At 38.9% G+C, this 23,766-nt stretch overlaps 1 protein-coding gene and 1 pseudogene across 1 annotated transcript; both read left to right on the forward strand.

Moving 5' to 3' along the window:
• The first annotated feature begins 8,414 nt into the window (after nucleotides 1-8,414).
• LOC122663600 lies at nucleotides 8,415-22,150 on the forward strand (annotated as a pseudogene).
• Nucleotides 15,034-16,667, forward strand: LOC122663601 (transcription factor bHLH94-like). The gene is made up of 3 exons (XM_043859198.1): nucleotides 15,034-15,647; nucleotides 15,776-16,210; nucleotides 16,545-16,667. Exons 1-3 carry the CDS (start codon nucleotides 15,189-15,191, stop codon nucleotides 16,641-16,643), a joined length of 993 nt encoding a protein of 330 aa, XP_043715133.1. The 5' UTR covers nucleotides 15,034-15,188; the 3' UTR covers nucleotides 16,644-16,667.
• Nucleotides 22,151-23,766: the final 1,616 nt, after the last annotated feature.

A 23,766-nucleotide genomic window follows, 5' to 3' on the forward strand; every position in this document is an offset into this window, starting at 1 on the left:
GGATGTGATGCCCCGCATTTCGCATCTTTTAATTATATTATTTTATTTGTTGTGTTGGCAGGGTTGTGCCAGACATTGAAGGAGGTTTTCGATGATTTTTTATATGAATTATACTTGTAAGTATTTTACTTGATTTTAAGAGATTAATTATGGTTTTAATGTATTTCATGGAGTTATTAATATTTTAATAGTATTATATTGCCTATGTTGGTTTGGTTATTTTATGTATTATATCCTATGTTATTTGATTTGTTTTTAATTGGATTTATAAAGGCTGGTTTATGGCAATAGTTTATTGAGGAATTAAAGAAATACATAAGACATAATCCTAAACACTAAAACCCCTCAATATATGGCAGAAAATATGGAAAATAACATGCACGATGACATGAAAAAAACCCCTCTATGCTAAGAGACATTCCTACAAACTATCAACATATAACTGTAGGTACCGCGGCTTCCGGATGCGGGTTTTCCACCTTGCGGGTGGGATCTGTTAGGTTTCTATGGCCCCCTGACGACGAGGGCTTGTGGATGGAATTTCATCTCGATGTATCAACGTAAGGGATAGGGGTCAAGCTTCATAAATTAAAATAAATGGTGTCACCACCTAGGATTCGAGCCTAGGACCCAATGGGTGTAACCCCATCCAGGGTGAGTGGAAAGGGCTACTTGATTCCATGTGGTCTGGTTAGAGATTATGGGTAAATGGTAAGGTTACGAGTATGGGAAGGTATTAGCATCCCATCTCATCCGGTTAAATCGATCTTTCTACTAGATGCTAAATTTAGAAGATTCCTCCGTAATAACCCTTCTTATATCAACATGCAAGGCTAGATTATGATGCGTCAAACATAAGAAAGAAAGAACAAAAATAATTTACTTTGTACACTAAAGTGAACTATTTTAATGGTCTACATTGTGCAAGAAATAATAAGAAAGAAAGAGACAAATGCCTGACAAGAAACAAAAGAAATAAAGGAAAATGTACCAAATATAAAATCTATGGTGTGCTACGGCTCAGGTGGAGACGGACAATCGGTTTGCCTCTCTCTTGTCGGACAGAGTAATGGCTATGTAAAAAGGAATTTTGTTACTCAGACTCGGCCAGAGTAATGGCTATATATGGGATTTCGCTACTTGTACTTGGACAGAGCAACATCTATATATGGGCTAAAATGTGGGCCAAAGATTGAGGAAAAGCAAGGCTTCGAACCAGAACAACCTTTAAGTAGGGTAATCGAAGATTCTACGCAAGGGGAAGGATGATCAAAGTGAGCAAAAGAGGGATTAAAAGGGATGTGGGAAGACTCAAAAGGAGCAAAAATGGGAGAAAAATGGGGGTGGAACCCGTCCAAGGGCCTTTCTAACTTGAAAAATAAGGGTGCAGGTCACCCCTATTTATAGCTGTAATCTGGTCATTCGCGGCGCCATATAGGCCTACCGCGGCGACGCGGACAAAAATGTCATGGTGCCATAGTCGACGTCACTTAGCTCAATACCGTACTTTGCACGGTGCCGTGGCTTAGCCATCCATGGCCTTGCGGTTCTGGCATCTCCTCTACCCTCTGCTTTTGGGCTTTTTTGGGTTTTCAGGGGTTTTGCTGGGTTTTCCCTCCCTTCTGACTCTTCACCCCTTGGTAGGGGGCTGCCTGCCCTCCTACAACCCCTATGCCCCGCTAATCGGCTAGCAGGACCATCGTGATCAGGAAAGGTGAGTAGTACCTCCTTCAGCATTTGGTAAAAGGGTCTTATAAATCACTTTAGGAATGTGAGGGTGATATGACTTGGGTGTAAGGGCAACATTCCTTCTTGAGAGAGATACCGATGTTTAACCGTCTCCTATTGTCATCATCGACGGGGGGTGGGGGTGATAAAATTCAGTGTCTGTAATAACATCTAAAACTAATTATGGATTAACCATAAACACATGAAAAGGAATGGAACACTTTATATTATGAATCTACCACATTAATACATGAAGAACAAAAAAAAAAATTCTACATTAAATAAAATAAACTATCCATGGATTAGCATGAGATATATAATGATGCGAATAGAAAAATATTCATCATGGGATTATCATGAAAAGAGAAAAATATAAATCCAAAACTAAGCATGTGTAGAGTAGAGAAACACATATTGAACTTAACCCAAATAGAGTATAATACACATGAGTAGAGACTCAACACACGTTATTCAACATACTTGAAATTGCTAAAACATGGGTGTATGATCACTACATAGAAAGTTAGGGTCACACAACCTTTAGGCATATAATCAAGCGAAAAAGAAGAGAAGAAGAGGATGCAAAAGTACCAAAGAAAATAATATAGACCTTAACTTGTTGAAAAACCACAAAAATATGAGATTGGAGGCTGCTCTTGACTTATTGGAGAGGCTACAACTTGGATTCAAACTTGCTCATGTGAAATAACCTAGAGGGAGGTGATTAGGTTATTACTAGTGGATTTTGTTTCTTTTTCGATTAGTTAGATGAATATGTGAATTGTTGTGTAATGCCGAATTATATCGAAGTAATTCACAATTCAACAATATAAATAAATGTGCAATTAAGAGAGACAAAGATTCATAGTGGTTCGACTCAACGAGTCTACGTCCACTCCTCTCAACACCTGAGAGAATTCCACTATTATTTCTCTTTCAATACAATAGGTGGAGAAATATCACGTACAAATATTTTTCAAGGATAAGAGAATCATTTATAATCTTTTAAGGATATGGGAATCCAATATTTTGAGGACAAGAGGATTCTTGCACAAGTCTAAGTGTAATCTGGACTAATACCATGCAACAATGCTCAATCTAGAGTTTACACAAACTCAAGAGTAAAAATAAATAAATTACAAAAGGAGAATTGAATTGTTGCACTCCTTGTGAGTGCAAATGATGATATGATGATGAAAGCACTTTAAGCTCCTTGGTACACTCCTGTTGATGTAGTAGGTTGGAGAGAGTGTGGAGACTTGAATGCTTGAGTTCTTGTTGTAAAAGACTTGAAGAATATTCTTAAACTCAAAGACAAGATGTACTTTGGAATATAATTGAATGGTATTTGATGGTCATAATGGCGTGTAAAGTTTGCCTTTATAAACCCACTTTGCAGCTCTATTGGGAATCCAGGAAGGGCGGGGGCTGGGGGAGTTTTTCGAAATTCCCAAGCCCAAGTGGTTCATTCATATTGTAGATACCTAGGGGTCTCAAACAGCTTTGTAGCTGAGTATGAGGCTTTATTAGATGGGTTGTTTTCTGCTAGGGAGAGAGGCTTCCCGGATCTTTGGATAGAATCTGACTCGGCTTCCTCGGTATTGTCTATTCAAAATTCCAAAATTCCGTGGTTTGTGCTCCAAAGATGGCAGGTGCTAAAACCTTTTCTGGATTCCTGCAATTGAAAAATTACACACTGTTATAGAGAAGCAAATCCTATTGCTGACTACTTGGCTAAACATGCGGCGATTACGGGATTGTCTTCCACAAGTATTCCCTTTCCTAGACATTGAAGAAAATTTGGCTCGTGATGCTATGGGTATGCCTAGATACCGGTTCTTGTAATGGGTTTGGGGAGCTGGCTGACTGTCACAGCCAGTAGCAGTGTTCTTTGTTTTTTTTTTTTGTCTTTGTAGTTAGCTCTTTGTTGTTCTTTTAATGCAAGGATCTTCTAGTAAAAAAAAAAAGTTGGTGGAGAAAAAGGTCTAACAGATCTATTTTTGCCTCTAATGGTCGACCTTCAAGTTTGACGATCGACCATTAGTATATGACCATTAGGCTATTAGAGAGCCGATGTAGTCTATCAGTCGATGTCTGGACGACCTCAGTTGACCGTCAGGCTCTGATGGTATCAACCATTAACATTCTATTTCTCTGACATTTGCATGTCTATTTTGCCGATTAATTGTCTGGATCGACCGTTAGTTAATTCTTTGGACATATTAGAGATATATTAGGAATATATTAATATTAGAATATGAGTAGGATTTGTCATCCTTATCTCAACAACACATTAGGTAAGTAGTTTCTCTTCTTTGATTGTACGCCTATATATTAGGCCCCTTCTTTGTAATCAATGAATATGAAAGAATAATGAAGATCCGTTTGATATTGTTCTGCTTCTCTGTTCCATAGTTTCTGAGTTCTATTATGGTATCAGAGCCTTTAAGGCTCCAATGAGCTCTCGATCCACCATTCTTCCCTCTTGAGTTTTCGTTTTTATGATTTCCTTGCTCTTTCTTAGATTTGCTTCTTGTTTAGATCTAGATTTCTTTTCCTCTTAGGATTTACTCCCTTTCCTCTTTGAAATCTAACGTCTGCAACTGCAATAACATCACCACCTCATCCATCATGGCCTAATCCTCTTTCGTCAAAAAAAAAAAAAACCACAACCCATCCACCATTACTGGTCTTGCAACCTCCTACTATCCTCTGCCCAGTCATACTCAGCATCCAAAAATTATCCACCTTTCTTTTGTCTTTCATCTTATCTCTGCCTTCTTTAATTCTCCATCTTTTTCTTTCTAGTTTATCTCTTTCATCCATCTCTCCCATCGATCACGGTTGAAGGTTCCCGTAGGCTGTGCAAGTCAGTGCCACAGTATTTCCTTCCTTCCGTTGATTGCTCTATTTCCGTCGTCCTTAAGTCATGCCCTGAGTTGAGGTCCCTTTTTAGGGGTGTGCCTCAGGTAGAGGGCTTAAGACTAAAACACAAAAAAAAAAAAAAAAAAAAACACAAAGCCCAACACCGCTTTTCTTCTCAATTTCGTTCTTCCTCCGTGTACCAGCAGCAGCTCCAAAGCGCGCGGGCACACAGTTTCCTCTCACTTCTTGTCTCATTAGTGCTCCAGCATCAGCTCCACAACGCACGAGCAAACAATTTCTTCTCACTCCTTTTCTCATCAGTGCACCAGTAGCCGCTCAGTAGCGCACAGGCACCCCAATTTTGGCCGATGCATCTTACCGCACCGAGCTCCTACGAGCTCCCATGACATACATCCAATCTCCATCTATGCCTTCCATGACCTTGCCATTCAAGCTCGCTATCGACGCTCGCCATTTCAGTCACACGCGTGTTGCAGATTGTGCAGGCCTTTCAATTCAATAATCAAGCTGAGCGTTTCTCTTCTATCCACGCTCATCTTGCGGGGGAGTATTAGAGATATATTAGGAATATATTAATATTAGAATATGAGAAGGATTTGTCATCCTTATCTCAACAGCACATTAGGTAAGTAGTTTCCCTTATATTAGGTAAGTAGTTTCTCTTCTTTGATTGTACGCCTATATAGTAGGCCCCTTCTTTGTAATCAATGAATATGAAAGAATAATGAAGATCCGTTTGATATTGCTCTGCTTCTCTGTTCCATAGTTTCTGAGTTCTATTAGGACGATTGCACTAGACCTTCTGGATGGTCCAAAGTGGATCATCTAGAGAATGTACAGCCTAAAAATTAAATGGTTTCTAGGGATTTTTGATTGGATTCACCCAATGGGCTCCAGGGATGGTGTGCAATACTTGAATTCATGTTCCTATAATCCTATTTAGGTCTAGGAAATGGGTAATTGGGTGAATTGATGATGGGATCATCCATTCATGGGGTTTGGGTTTCATTTTCAGCAATTCAAATCAATTAATGGATGCATGATGATAGAAGGGTTTGATTCTTAGTTATCTCAACATTAGAACCCAGTTCTAGGTGTAGGAAGCACAAAAGAAGGAATCAAAGATGGGGTTTGGGCATGCATGCATGGAATTGGGTTTCTAGTTAACCAAAAACAAGATGGAAACACATGTAGGCATGATAAATATTAATTTCATAGCTTAAATTTCAGAATACTAATCAACCCTATGTCTAGGAATAGGTTAAAAGAAAGAAATTAGCTAGGTTAGGGTTCTTACCTTAGAATTGGGATCAATTTGATAGGTTTTCAAGCTTGGTTCCTCACACTCAAACTAAGTTTAGAAGAGAAATCTTGGTTCAACAAGTAATCTATGGAGCTCTCCAGAAATGAAAAGAGAGGAAGAGAGATAGGGTATCTCTACCTAAGTTTAGAAGCCTAGGTCCCTCTCCTTTCCTAATCTTCTTCTTCTTTATTTCTTCTCCTCCTTCTCTTCTCTTCTCTTCTCCTTCTTTTTCCAACGATTTCCTTAGCTAGGAAATGAATCTCAAGGATTGAGTTTTGTTTAAATAGAAAAGTTCTAAGGGTCTATTTGGTTTGGTTCCAAAAGCCCAAAACACATTATTTTCCAATTTTTGTGTACACGGGTTACTACGCGGGTCCCGCTCGACCCAATTATTGGGGTAACTTCTTCCACTAGGTTCCCGGGACACAGTAAGGAGATCCTTGATGCACGGAACCAGGTCCCACACTCCTAGAATGCAATTTACTCAGTATAGAAACTTTGGATGATTGCACTGGACCATCCGGATTGTCCAGAGTGGATCATCCGGAGACAATAACAACAGAATTTAAAAGGGAAAATCGAGGTTTTACTTGGATTGAAGTGAAATTTCAGCTCTCTTAGGGGCATAATTGAATAATGGCTACTTCTAATAAACTGAAGCTCCATGAGCCTAGTTTTTAACATAATTGAAATCAAAGCAAATAAGCTTCAAATGATGGAGTTATGTCATTTAGATTCAATAGGGGTGAATCTGTTAGAGTAGAAGAATTTGATTTTTGACAGCAACTTGAAATTAAGTTTTAGCTCATTTAGAGGCACAATTGGACAATAGTTCCTTCTAAAAAAATGAAGCTCTATGAGTCTAGTTTCTAAAAAAATTGAATCAAAGCAAATGAAGTTCTATATCATTGTCATTAAACGTGGGTCAATCTACCATAATAGAAGAATTCGATTCTTGAGTTGGGATTTAACATGCATGCCTGGAATTGAGTTCTCATCATCAAATTAAACATGCAAGCTAATGTTTGGTCTGAAAATGCTTTAATTCAAGCATTCAAGATGATTAAGGTCAACATTAGTTTAACCTAGAACTAGGATTAGATCCTATAGTTGGGTTCAAGTATTCATGCAAAGAAATTGGGTTATAATTTAATCAATTCATGTCAACCCAAACATGCATGTTGATAAAAGGTTCATTCCTAGTTATCCTAGCATCTAAACTAAACTCTAGGTCTAGGAAAAAATAAAAGATGGAAATTATATGTGAGACTGGGGCATGCATGTATGATATTGGCCTTCCCAATTGTATCCACTTGGATAGACTTAACATGCATGACCAAAGATGGTTTAATTCAGCCTAAAATAGAATTGTGCATGATGCTAAGTCTAGGTAAAGTGGGTAGAAGTAGAACTAGAGTAGGTATAGAAATTCTTACTTATGCTTAGCAACTTGGTTAATCAAATCTCTTGTTTCTCCTTTATTGAAACAGTGTCGGATCACCCCAATTGTTAATGCCTTCGCTTATTAACCTTCCCTACATGTTTCATAGGCTTAATGTATCATATATTCGGGTAGGGCCTTAGAAATCAAGGGTTAGGCTTATTCATTTGATGGTGAACTATGCAATCACAAGGAGTTGGTGTTTGCCTTCTTAACGGTATGTAGGTCCTCACCAATGGGACTACCTCAGTAAATTCAACCACGGGGTCAATGCACCATAGTGTACTGGTAGCTTTGACCTCGGGTTCTAGACCTTCAACAAAAAATTCAAATTAGCCTGTATTTTTTGGGCACGGGTTTAACATTTCCCCCACCTTGTAAGAATTTCATCCTCGACTCCGTACTTCTTCTTATTACCCGGACGTTGCTTGATTGGGGCGATTACTCCTCAGTATCTTTATAATAAGGTAATACGGTTGTGGAGGTTTTTCTCCTTGCATCCCAAAATTTCTTCGGGTTTCTTTTCAAAGGTCATGGTGGCAGCAAGCTCAAGTGGTTCCTGAGTCAAGACATGAGTCGAGTCCGGGAGGTACTTCTTCAACATCGATACATGGAATACGTCATGGATTACTACCAATTAGTACGCCACTAGTCATGATTCTCGGATTCAACTTCCCTTTCTTATCGAATCGCATCACCCCTTTGGTTGGTGATACCCAAAGAAATACCTGATCGCTAACGACATACTTCAGGTCCTTCTATCTCGTATCGACATAACTCATTGTTTTGATTGAGCTGCCAAGGTTTGGTTCTCAAACATATCTACTTCTCAACAAGTGATCTAAATCACACCCATGTTTGGTTTATCTAATGTTCAGCTTAATTATAAGGGCCTAAAGGAAATCGAACTCCAAACATATACCGCAAAAAATCAAACGATCCAACAATCTCCGCATATTTCGCCCAACAATCTATACTTCTCTGGCTTTGGATTGTGTGTGGCATAAGTCTACACCATCTTGCTTACATAGCTTTTCCTATGAAGACTTTCACTTCATGGAAATGGCCGCCTCCATGTCCCTCCCTCGTATCTCCCCTATTCGCCATTCATTGATATCAGCTAAAGCATTTGAATATTTCATTCAATTGAAGCTTTTCAATTCACCAGCTATCCTTCGAAACCCCTCTATTCGTATTTAGGCCTCTTCGATGAGCGTTGAAGCTCCTGAGAAATTCTCAAAACATTCTTTCTTGGACCAAAGAGAGACTGGTTTCTTCATTTTGTCAAGTACCATGGCCTTGGAAATGATTTCATCTTGGTTGAGATTCTTTGGAGCCTAAGGTTACTCCTGAGCACGCTATGAAGCTCTGCGATCGTAACTTTGGAGTTGGTGCCAATGGAGTCATTTTTGCAATGCTTGGAATTAATGGGACTAACTACACCATGAGGATTTTCAATTCTGATGGTAGCGAGCCTGAGATGTATGGTAATGGGGTGCGATACTTTGCTTGGTTCATTGTTGAACTTGACTATTTAAAAGGAAAACACAGTTTTACTGTACACACTGGTGTTGGTCTAATTGTTCCTGAAATTCAAGATGATGGTAAGGTTAGAGTGGATATGGGTCAACCAATACTTAATCCATCTGATGTACCTACTAAATTACCAGCAAGCAAGGTTCAAGCTATTATCAGATTAGAACTACAAGTCAATGGATTAACCTAGAATGTGACTTGCGTTAGCATGGGAAACCCACATTGTGTAACTTTTGGAATAAGAGAAAGCCAGAATTTGCAGGTTGACAAATTAAATTTGGTAGAAATCGGTCCAAAATTTGAGCATCATGAAGTTTTCACTGCTCGAACTAACACAGAATTTGTGCAAGTCCTCTCTTGTTCACACCTAAAAATGCGTGTTTGGGAGTATGGTGACGGTGCAACCCTAGCTTATGGAACTCGAGCTTGTGCAATTGTGGTTGCTATAGTTCTTGAGAATCGTTCTGAGAGGAGCTGCATGATTGATTTTCCTCTTGGGCCTTTGGAAATCCAATGGAGCGAGGAAGACAACCATGTTTACATGACTAGGCCTGCTGAGGCAGTATTTTATGGATTTATACCTCTTTGATTTAACTCAGATGGTTTCATGGATCACCCAGTGACAATGAGGGATGGTGTTACTAGGATCTTGTAGAACTATATATTTATGTGCTAGCTGTAGGGTAGGGCTAGTCAATTCTCAAATCTTGAAATCTATTTTTACATATGTAACAGCTATACAACTCCAGTTCGATCTATAAAAAAAAAACCTTTAGAATGAATTTGGGTTATTGATTGAATCCCTATTGTTCGCTCCCAATAACGGAGGGGACATTTGATGACTCATTACCCCATTCATGCCTATTGTTGAGTAAGGCTTTGTCAAATCGTTCCATTCCAGTCTCTTTCTATCTTCAACTGCACTTGGCTATACTAACACCCATTTTTGTCATTTTTACCAACATAAAGTCTTCAAATCTGTTATTTACATCCAACTACTTGGTGTACTTCATACTTACTTGAATTCATCTTGAATGTCCTACTCATTTAGTTAGCATGTGTATAGCCTTACCGAGACGTAACTAAGTGCCTACGGTCTTTCACCGTCTCTCCGAAATCTAGATACGAATCCAAGATTTCCTACTGGACAAGGTTCATGACTGGGCCTATACCCCAAGTCAATCCCAAAATTCACGATATGGCACTCCCAAGAGGCACATGGGGCCCAAACTCAGAATCTTTACTTAATAAATCCTTCGGTGAGTATCTCGCTGATCGTTAGACTACATACAAAGAGATCCTTACTAATGATGGTGGCGGCTAAAATGAGTGTTAACTTCTAAAATTGATAATGCATGCGCAGGTATTAGGGAGTTAGATAAGATACCTATCACCACACCCGATGGTGACTCTGCCTCCCATATCATCATGGTGAAATATTGCCTTGGGGCTTACTGTCTTGTTGTGGTTGCTCCAGATAGATGACATGTAAATACGACACGTACTTGGCTCCATGATACGGGCAAGCCCTGGCCATATGTCCCAGCTGATTACAAACATAACATCGAATGTTCGACTTAAATGGTCGAGGAGCAGTGGTGAACTGTGCTGATTGGCTAGGTTGGTTTGCATTCTTTTCGTCAGAACATGCTGGAGTCGAATCAGCATAGGGTCCTCTAGGAGCCTTATTAGGTTCTCCAGACTCTTGTGAGTTCATAGGTCTCTTCTTAGACCCACATTGTGTTACGCTCGCAACTCCTTGTCCGTCTTTCATAGACTTATTGGGTACAGGTTATGTGTCAGATACAAGAGAAGTCCCCAGTGTGGCATGGGCCCATTGCGCAGCTTGATATTGTGCGTTCATGCAAGTCATGAACTATTGTTGTTGTTGTTGCATTGCGGTCATAAATTGAGTGCTCATGTTGGCTATCAACTCTTGTTGCTGTTGCTGGATTTACAACAGGATTTGTTGATGTTGTTACATGGTCTGCATCATATTAGCCATGATGGTAGATATCTGACTAGCTGTCATAACAGGGGGAGGTACAGGTGCATGAGCTGGAGGGGCCTCAGGTACAGATGCAAGAGGAACTTCTATGTTCTGAGCAACAGATTCATTGGGAGGATTAACTAGAGGGATAACATGAGGACATGTTCCACAAGGAATATTTATGTTGGATCGAGTTTGAACCATGATTGCTTTTTGAAAATATTTGGGAATAAATATATATGATTACTTGGATGCAATAAGGAGATTCAATCATATTGCATACATTGGGACAACATTTTACACACTTAAGAATATTGGGATGGAATCAATCAAGGATACATGCACAAGGATTATAATTCAAGACTTGAAATTCACAGTCGAAATGCCTAGATGGAAAGACAATAAGGTAGGGTAAAGTAAAATGTGTGTTTGTGTGTCTTAATTTAAACACCGAATTTGATCCGATTGTCGACTGAGAAATCCCTCGACATGTGTAGTTTGGTTTTGGAGGTAACCCATTCTTCTTTCAATTACACCAAAATCCCTGGTTGTTAAGGTTCGATTTAGGTATAATTGGGTATGTAGATACCCACAATTCGTTGATTACATTTCGAGCTTAAGGTTTAGTTCCAGAGTAGTCCTAGTCTTAGAATTTCTTGAACTTAAAATCTTCCAATCTGTGTTCGTGTTTGTTTATGCTTTGTTAGTTGTACTTTCATTTATGATATGTTTGGAAATAGTACTTCCGGTTTTCTTTTCGAACGTAAAAGCTTATGCCTCTTCAACTATGATTTTATTGGCTTTTGCACCTGGCTAGTCTCCTATTGTGTTCTTCTATTTCTTTATTTCTATATTTTCTTAAAAATTTTATTTGTCTTTAGACCATCCACCATCCTACTTCCGTTTTTTGTTAATGTAAATAGAGCTTCTCGCTCTGATACCACTCTGTCACACCCGCAAACCACCCTCTTTCGAAAGATGGGTCTCAAACCGAGTGATGCCACAGGCATTAATTCTCTCACAAGCATTCAACACCTTAAACCCTGTTGACAAGGGTTCATAGTACGGGAAGTGAGAATTCTAGCCATATTCATTTCTACATGACATCGTATGAGTCAGGTGGTGTCATCTGCATCCCATAACTATGGGCCACCACCAGCCTCATTTCCAAGCCGGCTACGACATCTAATCTATGCCTCATTTTTAAGCCGGCTACGACATCTAATCTAACATTTCATATGCAAGCATGCCAATAGCAGTATCATATCTCAATAGTTTTCATTTGAATCCCAGAACAATAATAAGAATAAATATAAGAGAAGTAATGTAAATCATCCATCACATCACAATACAACAGCCATGTTACACCTACATGTATGGCCTATTCCCACTCACCTTGACTAGTACCTGTTGGTTTACTTGATTGTCGGGTCCCAGTTGGGCTTTGACACGGCTCTTCGTACACGGAATTATAACCTATGTTAATTGGATCATTAGTACCTATTAAATAATGTTTGAAATAGTTTAGGGTCCTAGGGTTCCCTTAGTGTTAGGTTAGAATTAAATTGAGACCCAAAATAGGATAGATAGCAAATTTGAATGATCTCTAGATCATCCAGAGCGCAGATCATCTAGAGATGGAAATACAGCAAAAGTGAGGGATTTTTGGGTGTTTCCATGTGTTTCCATTCCAATAGCCTTAGGGAATAGTTAAAGGGGTCTCTAATTGATTGGTTCAAGGTTTGGTCCTAAGATCCAACTCTGGATCTTCGCATTGGATCTTTTGGATGAGCCAGAGTGGATTAACCCGAGATAGGAATTCCGTGTACGAGGAAAAAACACCAGGATCTTCGATTGTTTGATGATGCTTTAGGCCGCCCTCGATATAGGTTTGGTTAGTGGGTAATCCCTCTTGTTGGGGTTTTCTTTTTGTTTTGGTGGGGTGGTCTCCCTATATTGGTGTTTTTGTATTCGTCTGAGTATGCCTGGACGTAAAACATTTGTATCTTTTTTCCTTTTAATATATTCTTTGCCGACCTTTAGCAAAAAAAAAAAAAAAAAAGACTTCTGCTGGATTGTATTTTGAATTTTATGGATGTTATGAATTACATATGCATGTTTACATAGTGTGGTAGTATTTATGTTATTGCTTTTGTATTAAATGTGACGTTCTAAATTAAGACTTTAGGGTCTTCGCCTGTGAGGGCAGATCTTTCCCTTATCCCGGGATTGTGGTGTGACATTGGTAAGGGTTCAACAACTACAGATAACCTTCCATACAGTAGATGAGATAGAATCACAAGAATGCAACCTTGAAGAAGATGTTGCAGTTAATATTTTGGCATAGTCACTTCCTATCCTCCAACAAAGGCAATTGGACAAAACTCGTTTCCCTTCCAGAATACTTCTCCATCCCAACTTGGTTGATGGCCAAGTTTTGCAATAAAAAAAGTACTGTTAGTAAATTAAATAACCTTTAAGAAACAACTCGGTAGGTTATTAGAATCTGTCCACAACCTCCAAGCTATTTTTAACAACAAAGCACTATTTTGCCTCTGGGAATCATGGAAACCCAATCCACCATTTTGTTTAGATAAACATAACTTATCCCAAGAATCCCATGTACTTTTGGACATCCTTGCTTATTACGCTAGAGAAAATTTGAAGCACTTTGAGGCACATGACAATGATGTGATGTCAGAAACTTAAAATGCATACAAGCATAGTTAGGCATAGAAGAAACAATCGACTTTAAAAGAACTTCCTTGCCAACATGAGATAAAAGTTTGGATTTCCACCCTTATACTTTGTTATCCACCCTTGTAGATGTCTCCTTAAATAAAGAAGCCTTGGATACACCAAACTTCGTTGGTAGACCCAAATATTTTCTTGGTCCAAAACCAATCGGAATTTTTAGAACCCTTGAGAACCATCTGTTAATCCTTGCATGTGTATTTGGTGAGAAGGTCAAACAAGACTTCTTCAAGTTTATCCCCTGTCCAAAAGCTTTACAATAGAAAGATATATAATCTCTTAATGAGCATATTTCCTCCAATTTAACTTTTGCAAATAAGAAAATATCATCTGCAAAAAGTAGGTGTGTAAATGGTGGAGCACGATTACGTACCCTAATACCCCTTATAACACCATCAGATTCAGCCTTGATAACTAAATAACAGAGTGCATCAGAGCATAAAATGAATAAAGCTGGTGATAGTGGATCTCTTTGATGACTACCACGAGAATGAACAATTGTATCACGTGGTGCACCATTAATGAGAATATGATAAGAGACTGAAGATAAACAAGCCATAGCCAACTTAACCCAATGAGAATTGAAGCCCAATTTAAGAAGCATTTGTTCATTAAACTCCCACTCCAAATTGTCATATGCTTTCTTCATATCAAGCTTTAAGACAATAAACTTTTTCTTACCCAAGAAGACTTATTTATTAGGGGAAAAAGGGCACCGCCGCTAAAGCTTCGGCTGGCCTTTCTCTGTAACCAACCAATGTGCCCATTTCTTGTAGAATTGAGGCAGAAATTGATCAATGAAATGCGTCATGAATCGGATGGTTCAGGGCATGTAGGACTTGGGTCAATCTATAGGTAGAGATTCAAGATGCCATCAAATACACTCATCTAAAAAAAAGACGCCACCATATAAAATGGTGATTGGAGAGAGATAGGAGAGTAGAGGCAGAATCAGCACATGCAATGCTTGCCCATGTAATTATTTTATGAGAATCTAAGGTACTTGAACTGTCATCTCTTCTTTGCCATCCCAAGACACATTTCAATGTCAAGAGTAGCTTTTTTTTGAGTCTCTTTTATAACCAGCTTGTTATCTTGTCTTTATGCATATTTCCATGTAGATTTTGGGTCCCCTACTGCCTAATACCAGACACTAGCAGAGCTCATAGGATATTGAAATTGGCAAGCCAGGGAGGGTTTGTGGGGAAGTCTGCCTTCTTCCTCACTTTTTGAAGCAGAAAAGCACAACTCTTTTACTGCCCTCTCACGTGCACCTTCTCATCCAAGCCCTCCCTTCTCTCTCCATCCATTTTATCCCCTTCTCTCTTATCAAACCCTCTTTTCTCATCTCTTTTCTCTCTCTCTGTCTCTCTCTCCCCGAAGAGTAAAAAGTGAGCTTGGAGGAGACTTTAGAAGGATGGAGAGTAGGATTTTCGAGGAAAATGATTGTATTTGTAGTAGTCTGATTTGGAGCAAGTACTTGTGTCACACTGTCAAGGTTGCAATTTGAATTTTTAAGCGTTAACAGCGGTAGGTCTTTGAATTTTCCAATGGCAGCACTAGAGGCACTTGTTTCCAATGAGCTCTCCAACTTCATCATCTATGACACTGTCTCTGCTACTCCAAACTACTGCCATGGCCTGCATTCAGAGACAAGCTTCTTATTTGAGTCAAGTAATTCTACAGATGGGATTCATAACAACCCACATTTTCATGGTTTAGGAGCTGTGGATTTCCGGCAGACTTCCGGCAGTCGACCATTACCGGCGAAGCGACCCAACATGAGTTCTTCAGAACACATTAGTGGGAAATTGAATAGGAATTCAAATTGCAATTCAACGATGCAAAGCAGAAAGAAGAGGAGAAGAAAGTCGAGGGTTTGCAAGAACAAAGAGGAAGCCGAGACACAGAGGATGAACCACATTGCAGTGGAACGAAATCGCCGCAAGCAGATGAACGAACACTTAGCCGTTCTACGGTCTATGATGTCTGAGTCTTACATACAAAGGGTACCAACCACCATAGATGACTTCTTTTCCTTCTTATTTTTCATAAAGATTTGATTTTAAGCTTATTTAATTACTTTGAATTCTTTGGTTTGAACCCTTTTTCTCATAAATGTGGTTTGGTACTGCAGGGTGACCAAGCATCTATTGTAGGTGGAGCTATAGAATTTGTGAAGGAGCTTGAACAACTTCTGCAATCACTTGAAGCCAAGAAACGCTTAATGCAACAAGAAGAAGGAGGAGGAGGAGGAGGAGGAGGAGGAGAAGAAGGAGCCCATGAGAACTACAGCAAGAATTTCTTGTCACCTCCATTTGCTCAGTTCTTCAGTTACCCTCAGTTCCAGTGGTGTCAAACCCCTTATAAGTATCAAGTGGAGAACAAGCCAGCCATTGCTGATATTGAAGTTACATTGATTGAAACCCATGCCAACTTAAGAATCCTCTCGAGGAGAAGACCAAGACAGCTCTTCAAATTGGTGTCTAGCTTCCAAGCTCTTCGTCTCACCATTCTTCACCTGAATGTCACCACCTTGGACCATCTTGTGCTCTATTCCTTCAATGCCAAGGTATTTCCTCTGCTTCTACCAATTGGGTCATTTACATGAACCGGGTCATGTTGGAAAGTGCCCAAACTTGGTCTGGCTTACTTCTACATTATTGGTGAACAAAAATAATTGGGTTTGGATTCTTGAGAATCCAATGTCACTATCTGTGCACAGATTTCTTAGTCTCTCCCCCATCTTATCTTTTGCTAGGATTGAGAAGTTGATGGGTGGAAGGTGTCTGTTCATTGAAGAAGATATCTTCCCTCTTTTGTGATTGAATTTCTATGTTTGAAAACCACTTGCTTTACTATCTCTTAGGGAAATTTATTCTTTAATTGGATGTTCTTCATTGCAGGTGGAGGAAGGTTGCCAACTTAACTCAGTAGATGACATAGCTGGTGCAGTCCACCACATGCTCAGAATAATTGAAGACGAAGCTGCCCTAAGTTCCTAACCTGAGAAAGTTCCATGTTTTCCCAAACATACCCTCTGTGTTTCACCTTGTTGCTTCAATGTAACAAGATTTTCAGATGTAATTGAAGATTTCTGCAGTGACTTTTCTTTTCATCTCTCTAAGAAGTAACGGATGTTAATATAATTTTGTGTTCATCTCTTTCTTTTACGGTACAGTAAATTAGTTATGCAAAAAAGAACTCTGTCCGGGAGTGTGGCCTACACTAGCACTCCCATGAATCTATCTTTCACTTCCCCATATGAAAAGACACCTCCGCGTTTTTTAGGAGGGAGATAGACACATGGGAATGCTGGCTAGGCCACACTCCCGGACAGAGAACTGCTTCCCATTAATTCTTGTTCATATAAGGGCCATTTGTTTTACATAGAGGATGGGATGAGAATGTCATGGGCCTAGGTCCAATAGTATTGTGAGTTGAGGAACATGGTAGGATTTTCACTTTTCCCATAAATAATTAACCCATGGGTTTGATTTTGGATAAGATAAGTCAAGGTAGGATTTCCAAGTGTCACGTCAACAAACAAAGCATTTAATGTTGTTCCATAAGCTTTTGTAAGTTAATTACCCCAGATTAACCAAACAAGAATAGGGTGGGATTTTGAAGTGCCACATCAGCAATTTTCCACCCCAATTAATTCTCCCACCCCCTTTAAGGCCCCGTCAAACAAACGGCTCATAGTAATGTTTTCCATCCACCCCCACCCACACCCCCATTAATGTTGTTCCCAAAGCTTTTGTAAGTTCACCATCCTAGATTGACGAAACAAGGTTAGGGTGGGATTTTGAAATGCAACATCAGCACCTCCCACTCCAATTAATTCTCCCACCCCACCTAAGTCTCCATCAAGGACTTAACTCCTCTTAGGTTCCCTACCCGGTCAGGTTCGTAGGTTCCTCTCATAGGGGGCCAGAAATGACGACCTCGCCCCTTGCCCGAACACACTAACCGAGTGGGGTGAGGTCGTCATTTCTGCCCTCCCTATGAGAGGAACCTACGAACCTGACCGGACAGAGAACTTGAGAGGAGAAAAATTCCAAACGGAACCAAACGGCTCATAGTTATGTTTTCCACCCTCTACCCTCCCACCCCCAAATAAGCTCTAATCTTGTTCTTCTTCTGGCTCCTCAGATAACTGGGCCTAGAAAAGCCCAAGAATGAAATATGATTTAGGAATCAATATTGAACACTCCGGTCTCCCTACAATTCCAAGTACCACTTCACAAGTACTATTTAGTGAGTCACACTAAATGCTATTTGTCTACTCATTCTGTTACTGGTCGGTCACTGTGATTCTTTAGTACAATTATACTAATCCAACATTTGTTAGAATCAGTTCCATTTGAAACCGGTTTTGTTGAGTCATTTTCAAAAGCTACTTAATGATATGGGCCAAGGGGGAAAGATTCTTGCTAATGTTTGTAACCACATTTCTAGTTCCATACTTACTCAACTAGGGCCTCAAACATTCGAATCAATTTGCTAAGCACCTAACCCACCTTTAATGTAGGGAATCTTGACTGGCTATGTCACGCAGTTTCACTGTGTACCTTACACTGTAGGAAAAGACTAATCTCTGACGTTAATGGATGTACGGTATAAGAAGAAAAAAACAGTAAGGGTAAGGGGGATAACCGGATAAGAGATGAATGGCCATAAATTACATGGGAAGTAATAACATTTGTCATTTTGCATGACAGTTCATAACATGTCTCATATGGTAAAATAAGTGAAAATGTTCTTTATTATGGTATCGATGCATTTATGAATTATGATGTCTTGGGATTCTTCAAGATTTGGGATAGACAAGTACTCACTTACTCTCTATGTCCACATTGTATTCATGGCTACTTGGGGTAGAGAGATATGGATGCCCAAAGGAGAGATAGATATGGTAAAAGAGAGGTACAGATACAAAAAAATGAGAGAGAGAGAGAGAGAGAGAGAGAGAGAGAGAGAGAGAGAGTTTTTGGTACCCAAGAAAAAAAAAAAAAAAAAAAGATAAGGCAGAAGAGACATGTGTACATACAAAAGGTGGGTGCGGCTCTCATCAGCTACCTAATATTAATGCTTTGTAAAATGTAAATTGAGCAAGAAGAAAAAAAAAAAAAAAGAGGAAAATGTATGAGGCTTAAATTGGATTTGTAATTCACTAAGTATCCCATAGTTGATAATTCCACAGTTTCACAGTAAAAATTCCCTTTACTTTGGTAAAAAAAATATGAATTAAATAATTTCATGATTTAGATCCATCAAGGTAGAAGATCAAAGGCTTTTCTACTCACACCTTGTTTTTTGGCCATGTGGGCTCATATTTAAGGAAAGGTCTTTGGATTGAAGGAGGATGGCTTATATAGTCCATGTGTTAAATTTGGTAGCTTTTCTTAACCATATGATCCACCTTCTATGGAAGTTTCCACTTTGGTTTTTAACACAATTATATAGTCAATGTGTGAAATTTGGTCTTTAGATTGAAGGAGGATAGCTTATATAGTCTGTGTGTTAAATTTGGTGGCCTTTTTTAACCATATGATTAAGAAGGATCTATATACATGCACAAGATTTTAATAAAATCTCATGGGCCAACCCGGGTCCAAGGTAATATTCGGGTTAAAAAAAAAACAATACATGGACAAGCAAGAGTAAATAACACATGAATAAAATCATTGCATACTAGTGGGCAATTTTAAAACAATGGTTTCTCATATAATAAGTTTCCCTCATAGCTTAAGATATGAATTTGAACAACCATATCCTGTGCTCACAACTTACCCTATCGAGAGTCATTGATCATATGATGCAGGGATCGTGAGCTGAAGATTCATGCCCAGCTGCCCAACGGCTAGTATTGCTGTCTACCATATCTTCTCCTTATATCTTGGGAATTGATTGATGCTATTATTAGAAGTTGATAATCTATTGATGCCTAATTGGTGGTTGTTTGATTTTATTTTCTGCTGGTTTCTACTCTTTCTAAATAAGTGTATTGCAACACATAAGTAAGAGTATCGTTCATGTACTGATCAACTTTTGAATTTGATAATCAATAATCATTGCTGTTACACAACTCCTTACTATGCAACATCCAGCTTGAACGATATCAATTTTTATATCTTCCATTTTGCATCATCATACTATGTATGGGTGGATTTTACTGTCCGCTTCCTATGCTTCCAATATTTTTGGTCACCTAAGTATCATATTTAGTATCTATCGGTTGAAATATACTCAGGTTAAGTGCATACCCATAATCTCAGAGTAAATCATAACATAACAAGAATAAGAACATTATCGTAGTACCCCCGCATTATTTATATCCACTTTCTTATCAAATGAGAAGTGGATGTAGACCATTTCATTGACCAACTCAGGTATTATCCTATCAGTTTCTACGGGAGTCAGTCTATGTAATCTTGACACCTACTATTATGGGAGACCATAGACTTTTCTTCCCATTAAGAAATATCCATATCACACTTGCTTTTAATTCAAGAGGGAATAAAAATAGAGCACATCATACACACATCATATGTGAAATAAAACAATAATTTCTTAGTGGTTATGGAATGGCAAGATCACTGAGAATAATAATGAATTATTGCTTCCATTGAATTAATTATTTTATTAATTAAAATAATACAAAGGGCATGCATCTTATACATCACACCATCATGCATGGGAAATATCCATCTTCATCATCTTGAGGCGAACATCCATCTCGTGTCATCAATCATATGAAGCTCTCCATCAAACTTTAGCGTCATTCAATGCTCCATTGGTGGAACTTACATTACATTACATTAATGAAATAAAAGAATAACTTAGATCTATACATTTTTTTTTATGAAGAACCCCCTTGGAGAAACAAACTCACCATTTTTTCTGCCCAAGAGGTGGAGTACATGAATTTATAAAAATAAAAAATAAAAAGAATAGAGGGAGAGAGAGATGGATAGATAGGAAGATCACATCACACTTCACATCCCATGCCATACCAATTAAAGCTAATCCATTCACATAGATTTCGATTAAATCAATTCCATAACCACAATCTAATGTAAAACCATAATTCTCCATAAAACCGTTAACAATTTAAATGGATCTAAAAATTATGAAATATTTAAAAATTAAATAGTATTTCATTTGGGTATCACACAACTTTTGTGTCACCTCATCACATTCCATGTGAATATATTTAACAATTTAAATATTACCAAGTTAGGGAATCACACATGTTACACCCATACCCTAATTAGACCTAGCTTGGACCTATTGGTGAGTGACCTAAAATTTATGGTCCAACCTGATGAGGGAGGTAACTTGAAGGCCTTGACCTACCTTGACTATCCCCGTGTGTGCTCTGGAGGGGACATGACCTAGGGTGAGACCCAAGACCCAACAAGGCTTGAAATCAAGCCACTGGGTGGCAGGTCAAGTGATCAACCGCATGGCCTGCTAATTTTCAAAATGTGCATTACATTGAGGTGGGACCCACTTGGCTTTGAGGTGCACCTAAGCTGAGGTAACCCTAAATGGTGTGGGGCACACCCATGCCTTCACACACCTTATGGGGGTCATGGTGATGGTGCTACATAGCCCAAATACTGAAAAATGCAGTTTTGGGTTGGGGGATTCATAGATCAACCAAACAGGCCTTAGTAGCATGTATCTATAAATATAGACTTGGGCTTCTGAGACCTCACTTCTATCATTCTCAATACCAAATTCGTGGGAAGGTGCAGAAGAAGGGAGGCGCAGATGGACCACTCACACTTGACTTAGTTCACTAACGTGTACATATTTCCTCCCATTTCTCTCAATTCTTTCTTTAAATAACATTAGATTGGGATTTCTTGGAGTTTTGATTGGGAAACCTAGTATACATCTGTGGTTAATCAATTTGATTATCTATTTGGAGTTCTAGACTGCATTCCACCCTCTCCAGCTCAAGGTGTGTAAAACCCCAACAACCTTTGAGGGTTCTTGACCACATTTGGGTTTCCAAGCATTAGAACCTTGGCCTGTCCCCTCCCCCATTAATTAGAGGTGTTCTTTGAGTGCATTTGACTCAATTGAGTGTGTGAAATGTTAGACTCGAGGTGCCTTGACGCTTGCGATGGCCTGCTCTCAAATCCATGCTGAATAATAGCAAAACTGGCATGAACGGCTGATCCCATGTGGCAAATCACCATCAGCCGCTTGATCTACCGCTCACGCTATAGAGGGCTTGGTTGAATCATTCGCATGCCCAGTGAGCCCTCACTCCTCATCAACTGCTTGGTGCAAATCGGTGAGGGAGGGGCACTTTGGGGATGATTTCCACGGAATGTTGGCAGCTATTTTACACTTGTACAACCTATTATTTAGGGCAAACACAAACCCCCCGTGAGATACGGGTACGTTCGGGGCATGAGTTGCGGGATTGATTTGCCAAGTCTAAGAGACTAGGTAAGTGTGTTAGATTGACTTAATTTAAGGAGTGTTTCTACGCATTTGAAGTCTTGTGTATTGCACCTCATGCATTCTTGTATGATGACTACCTTACTCTCACTATGTATGCTTAGACAATGCCATACATGATGTTCAATATACTTGTTTAGATTGAATGCTGCCTTAACCCTCACTATGTATGGTTAGATAGTACCAACCATGATACTCACTATGCATGCTTGAACTCTAATGTTGTATTATCTCTTACAATGCTTGCTTAACATGAATGATTTCCTAACTTATATATCTATATATATATATATATATATATATATATATATATGCTTGATTTTAATTATGCTATGATTGAAAATGTGTTATGTATGAAAAATGGGATTCTGGAGCCAAGGGTAATGCCGGGCCCGTGATTGCCATGTGGTAGCTAGATATATTGCATTCTAGACTAAGCATGAAAATGGGTTGCGGTGTGACCGATGGGAATTTTGATACCGTATTCGTCGTATGAATTGTTTATATATTGATAATTGTTGCATTAGAGATGCTTACTTGCATTAGGCTTGGAAACGGGTTGCAGTGTGGCCGATGGAAGATTCTGGTATCGTATTCGTCATACTCTTAGTCTGGATATCTCTATGTTAGGGGAGATGAGAGGATAGTGTGGCTGATGGATGATTCTGGTACCATGATCTCAGCCCCTATACATATTTGTATGCATACGACTCATGTTTGAAAATATATGCTAGTAAGGATGGAACAACCCAGTACTACGACCCCTTGCCAATAGAGGGATAGGTGTTGGGAAACCTACTATGGTAGGCTTAATGAGATTTTTTGAGATACCATTTCTACGATACGATGTGATTATTTTCAGAGGTGGACCAAGTTCACAACATGTCTTATATGGTAAAAAAAGTGAAAATATTCTTTGTTTCAGGAAAAAATAGTGAGGGGTTTATGGTATCGATGCATTTACGAATTTTGATGTCTTTAGATCCTTCAAGATTTGGGTACACAAGTACTCATTTACTCTTTGTGTCCACATTTTATTCATGTCCACTTGGGGGAAGAGAGATATGAGTACCCAGAGGAGAGATAGAGATGGCAAAAGAGAGAGGTGGTATAGATAAAAAAATGAGTGTGTGTGTGAGAGAGAGAGAGATAGAGAGAGAGTATTATATACCAAAGAAAACAAAAACAGAAATATATGGCAGAAAAGAGATGTGTACATACAAAAGGTCGGTGCGGGTCTCATCAGCTGCCAAATATTAATGCTTTGTAAAATATAGATTGATCTAGAAGATAAAAAAGGAAAATGCGTGAGCCTTAAATTGGATATATAATGCCCTAAACATCCCTTTGTTGATAAAGCAATTCAGGTTAATAAGTCCACAGTTTCACAATAATGAATTCCCTTTACTTTGGTCTAAAAAATATCAATTTAATAATTTCATGGTCTAGATCTATCTTGGTAGAAGCCCAAAGGTTTTTCTACTCACACGTAGTTTTTTGGTCATGTGGGCTGATATTTAAGGAAAGGTCTTTGGATTGAAGGAGGATGCCCATATAGTCCATATGTTATATTTTGTGGCATTTCTTAACCCTGTGATCCACCTTCTATGCAAGTTTCCACTTGATTATTAACACACAAGTATA

The sequence above is a fragment of the Telopea speciosissima genome, chromosome 6 (genome assembly GCF_018873765.1).
Source record: "Telopea speciosissima isolate NSW1024214 ecotype Mountain lineage chromosome 6, Tspe_v1, whole genome shotgun sequence".
In the NCBI taxonomy this organism is placed as follows: Eukaryota; Viridiplantae; Streptophyta; class Magnoliopsida; order Proteales; family Proteaceae; genus Telopea; species Telopea speciosissima.

What these genes read in the sequence shown, in the direction of transcription:
- LOC122663601 (XM_043859198.1), top strand. Translation starts at nt 15,189, where the DNA reads ATGGCAGCACTAGAGGCACTTGTTTCCAATGAGCTCTCCAACTTCATC. An exon ending in CTGAGTCTTACATACAAAGG is followed by an intron (nt 15,648 to 15,775) that starts GTACCAACCACC and finishes TTGGTACTGCAG; the next exon opens with GGTGACCAAGCATCTATTGT. An exon ending in TCTATTCCTTCAATGCCAAG is followed by an intron (nt 16,211 to 16,544) that starts GTATTTCCTCTG and finishes TCTTCATTGCAG; the next exon opens with GTGGAGGAAGGTTGCCAACT.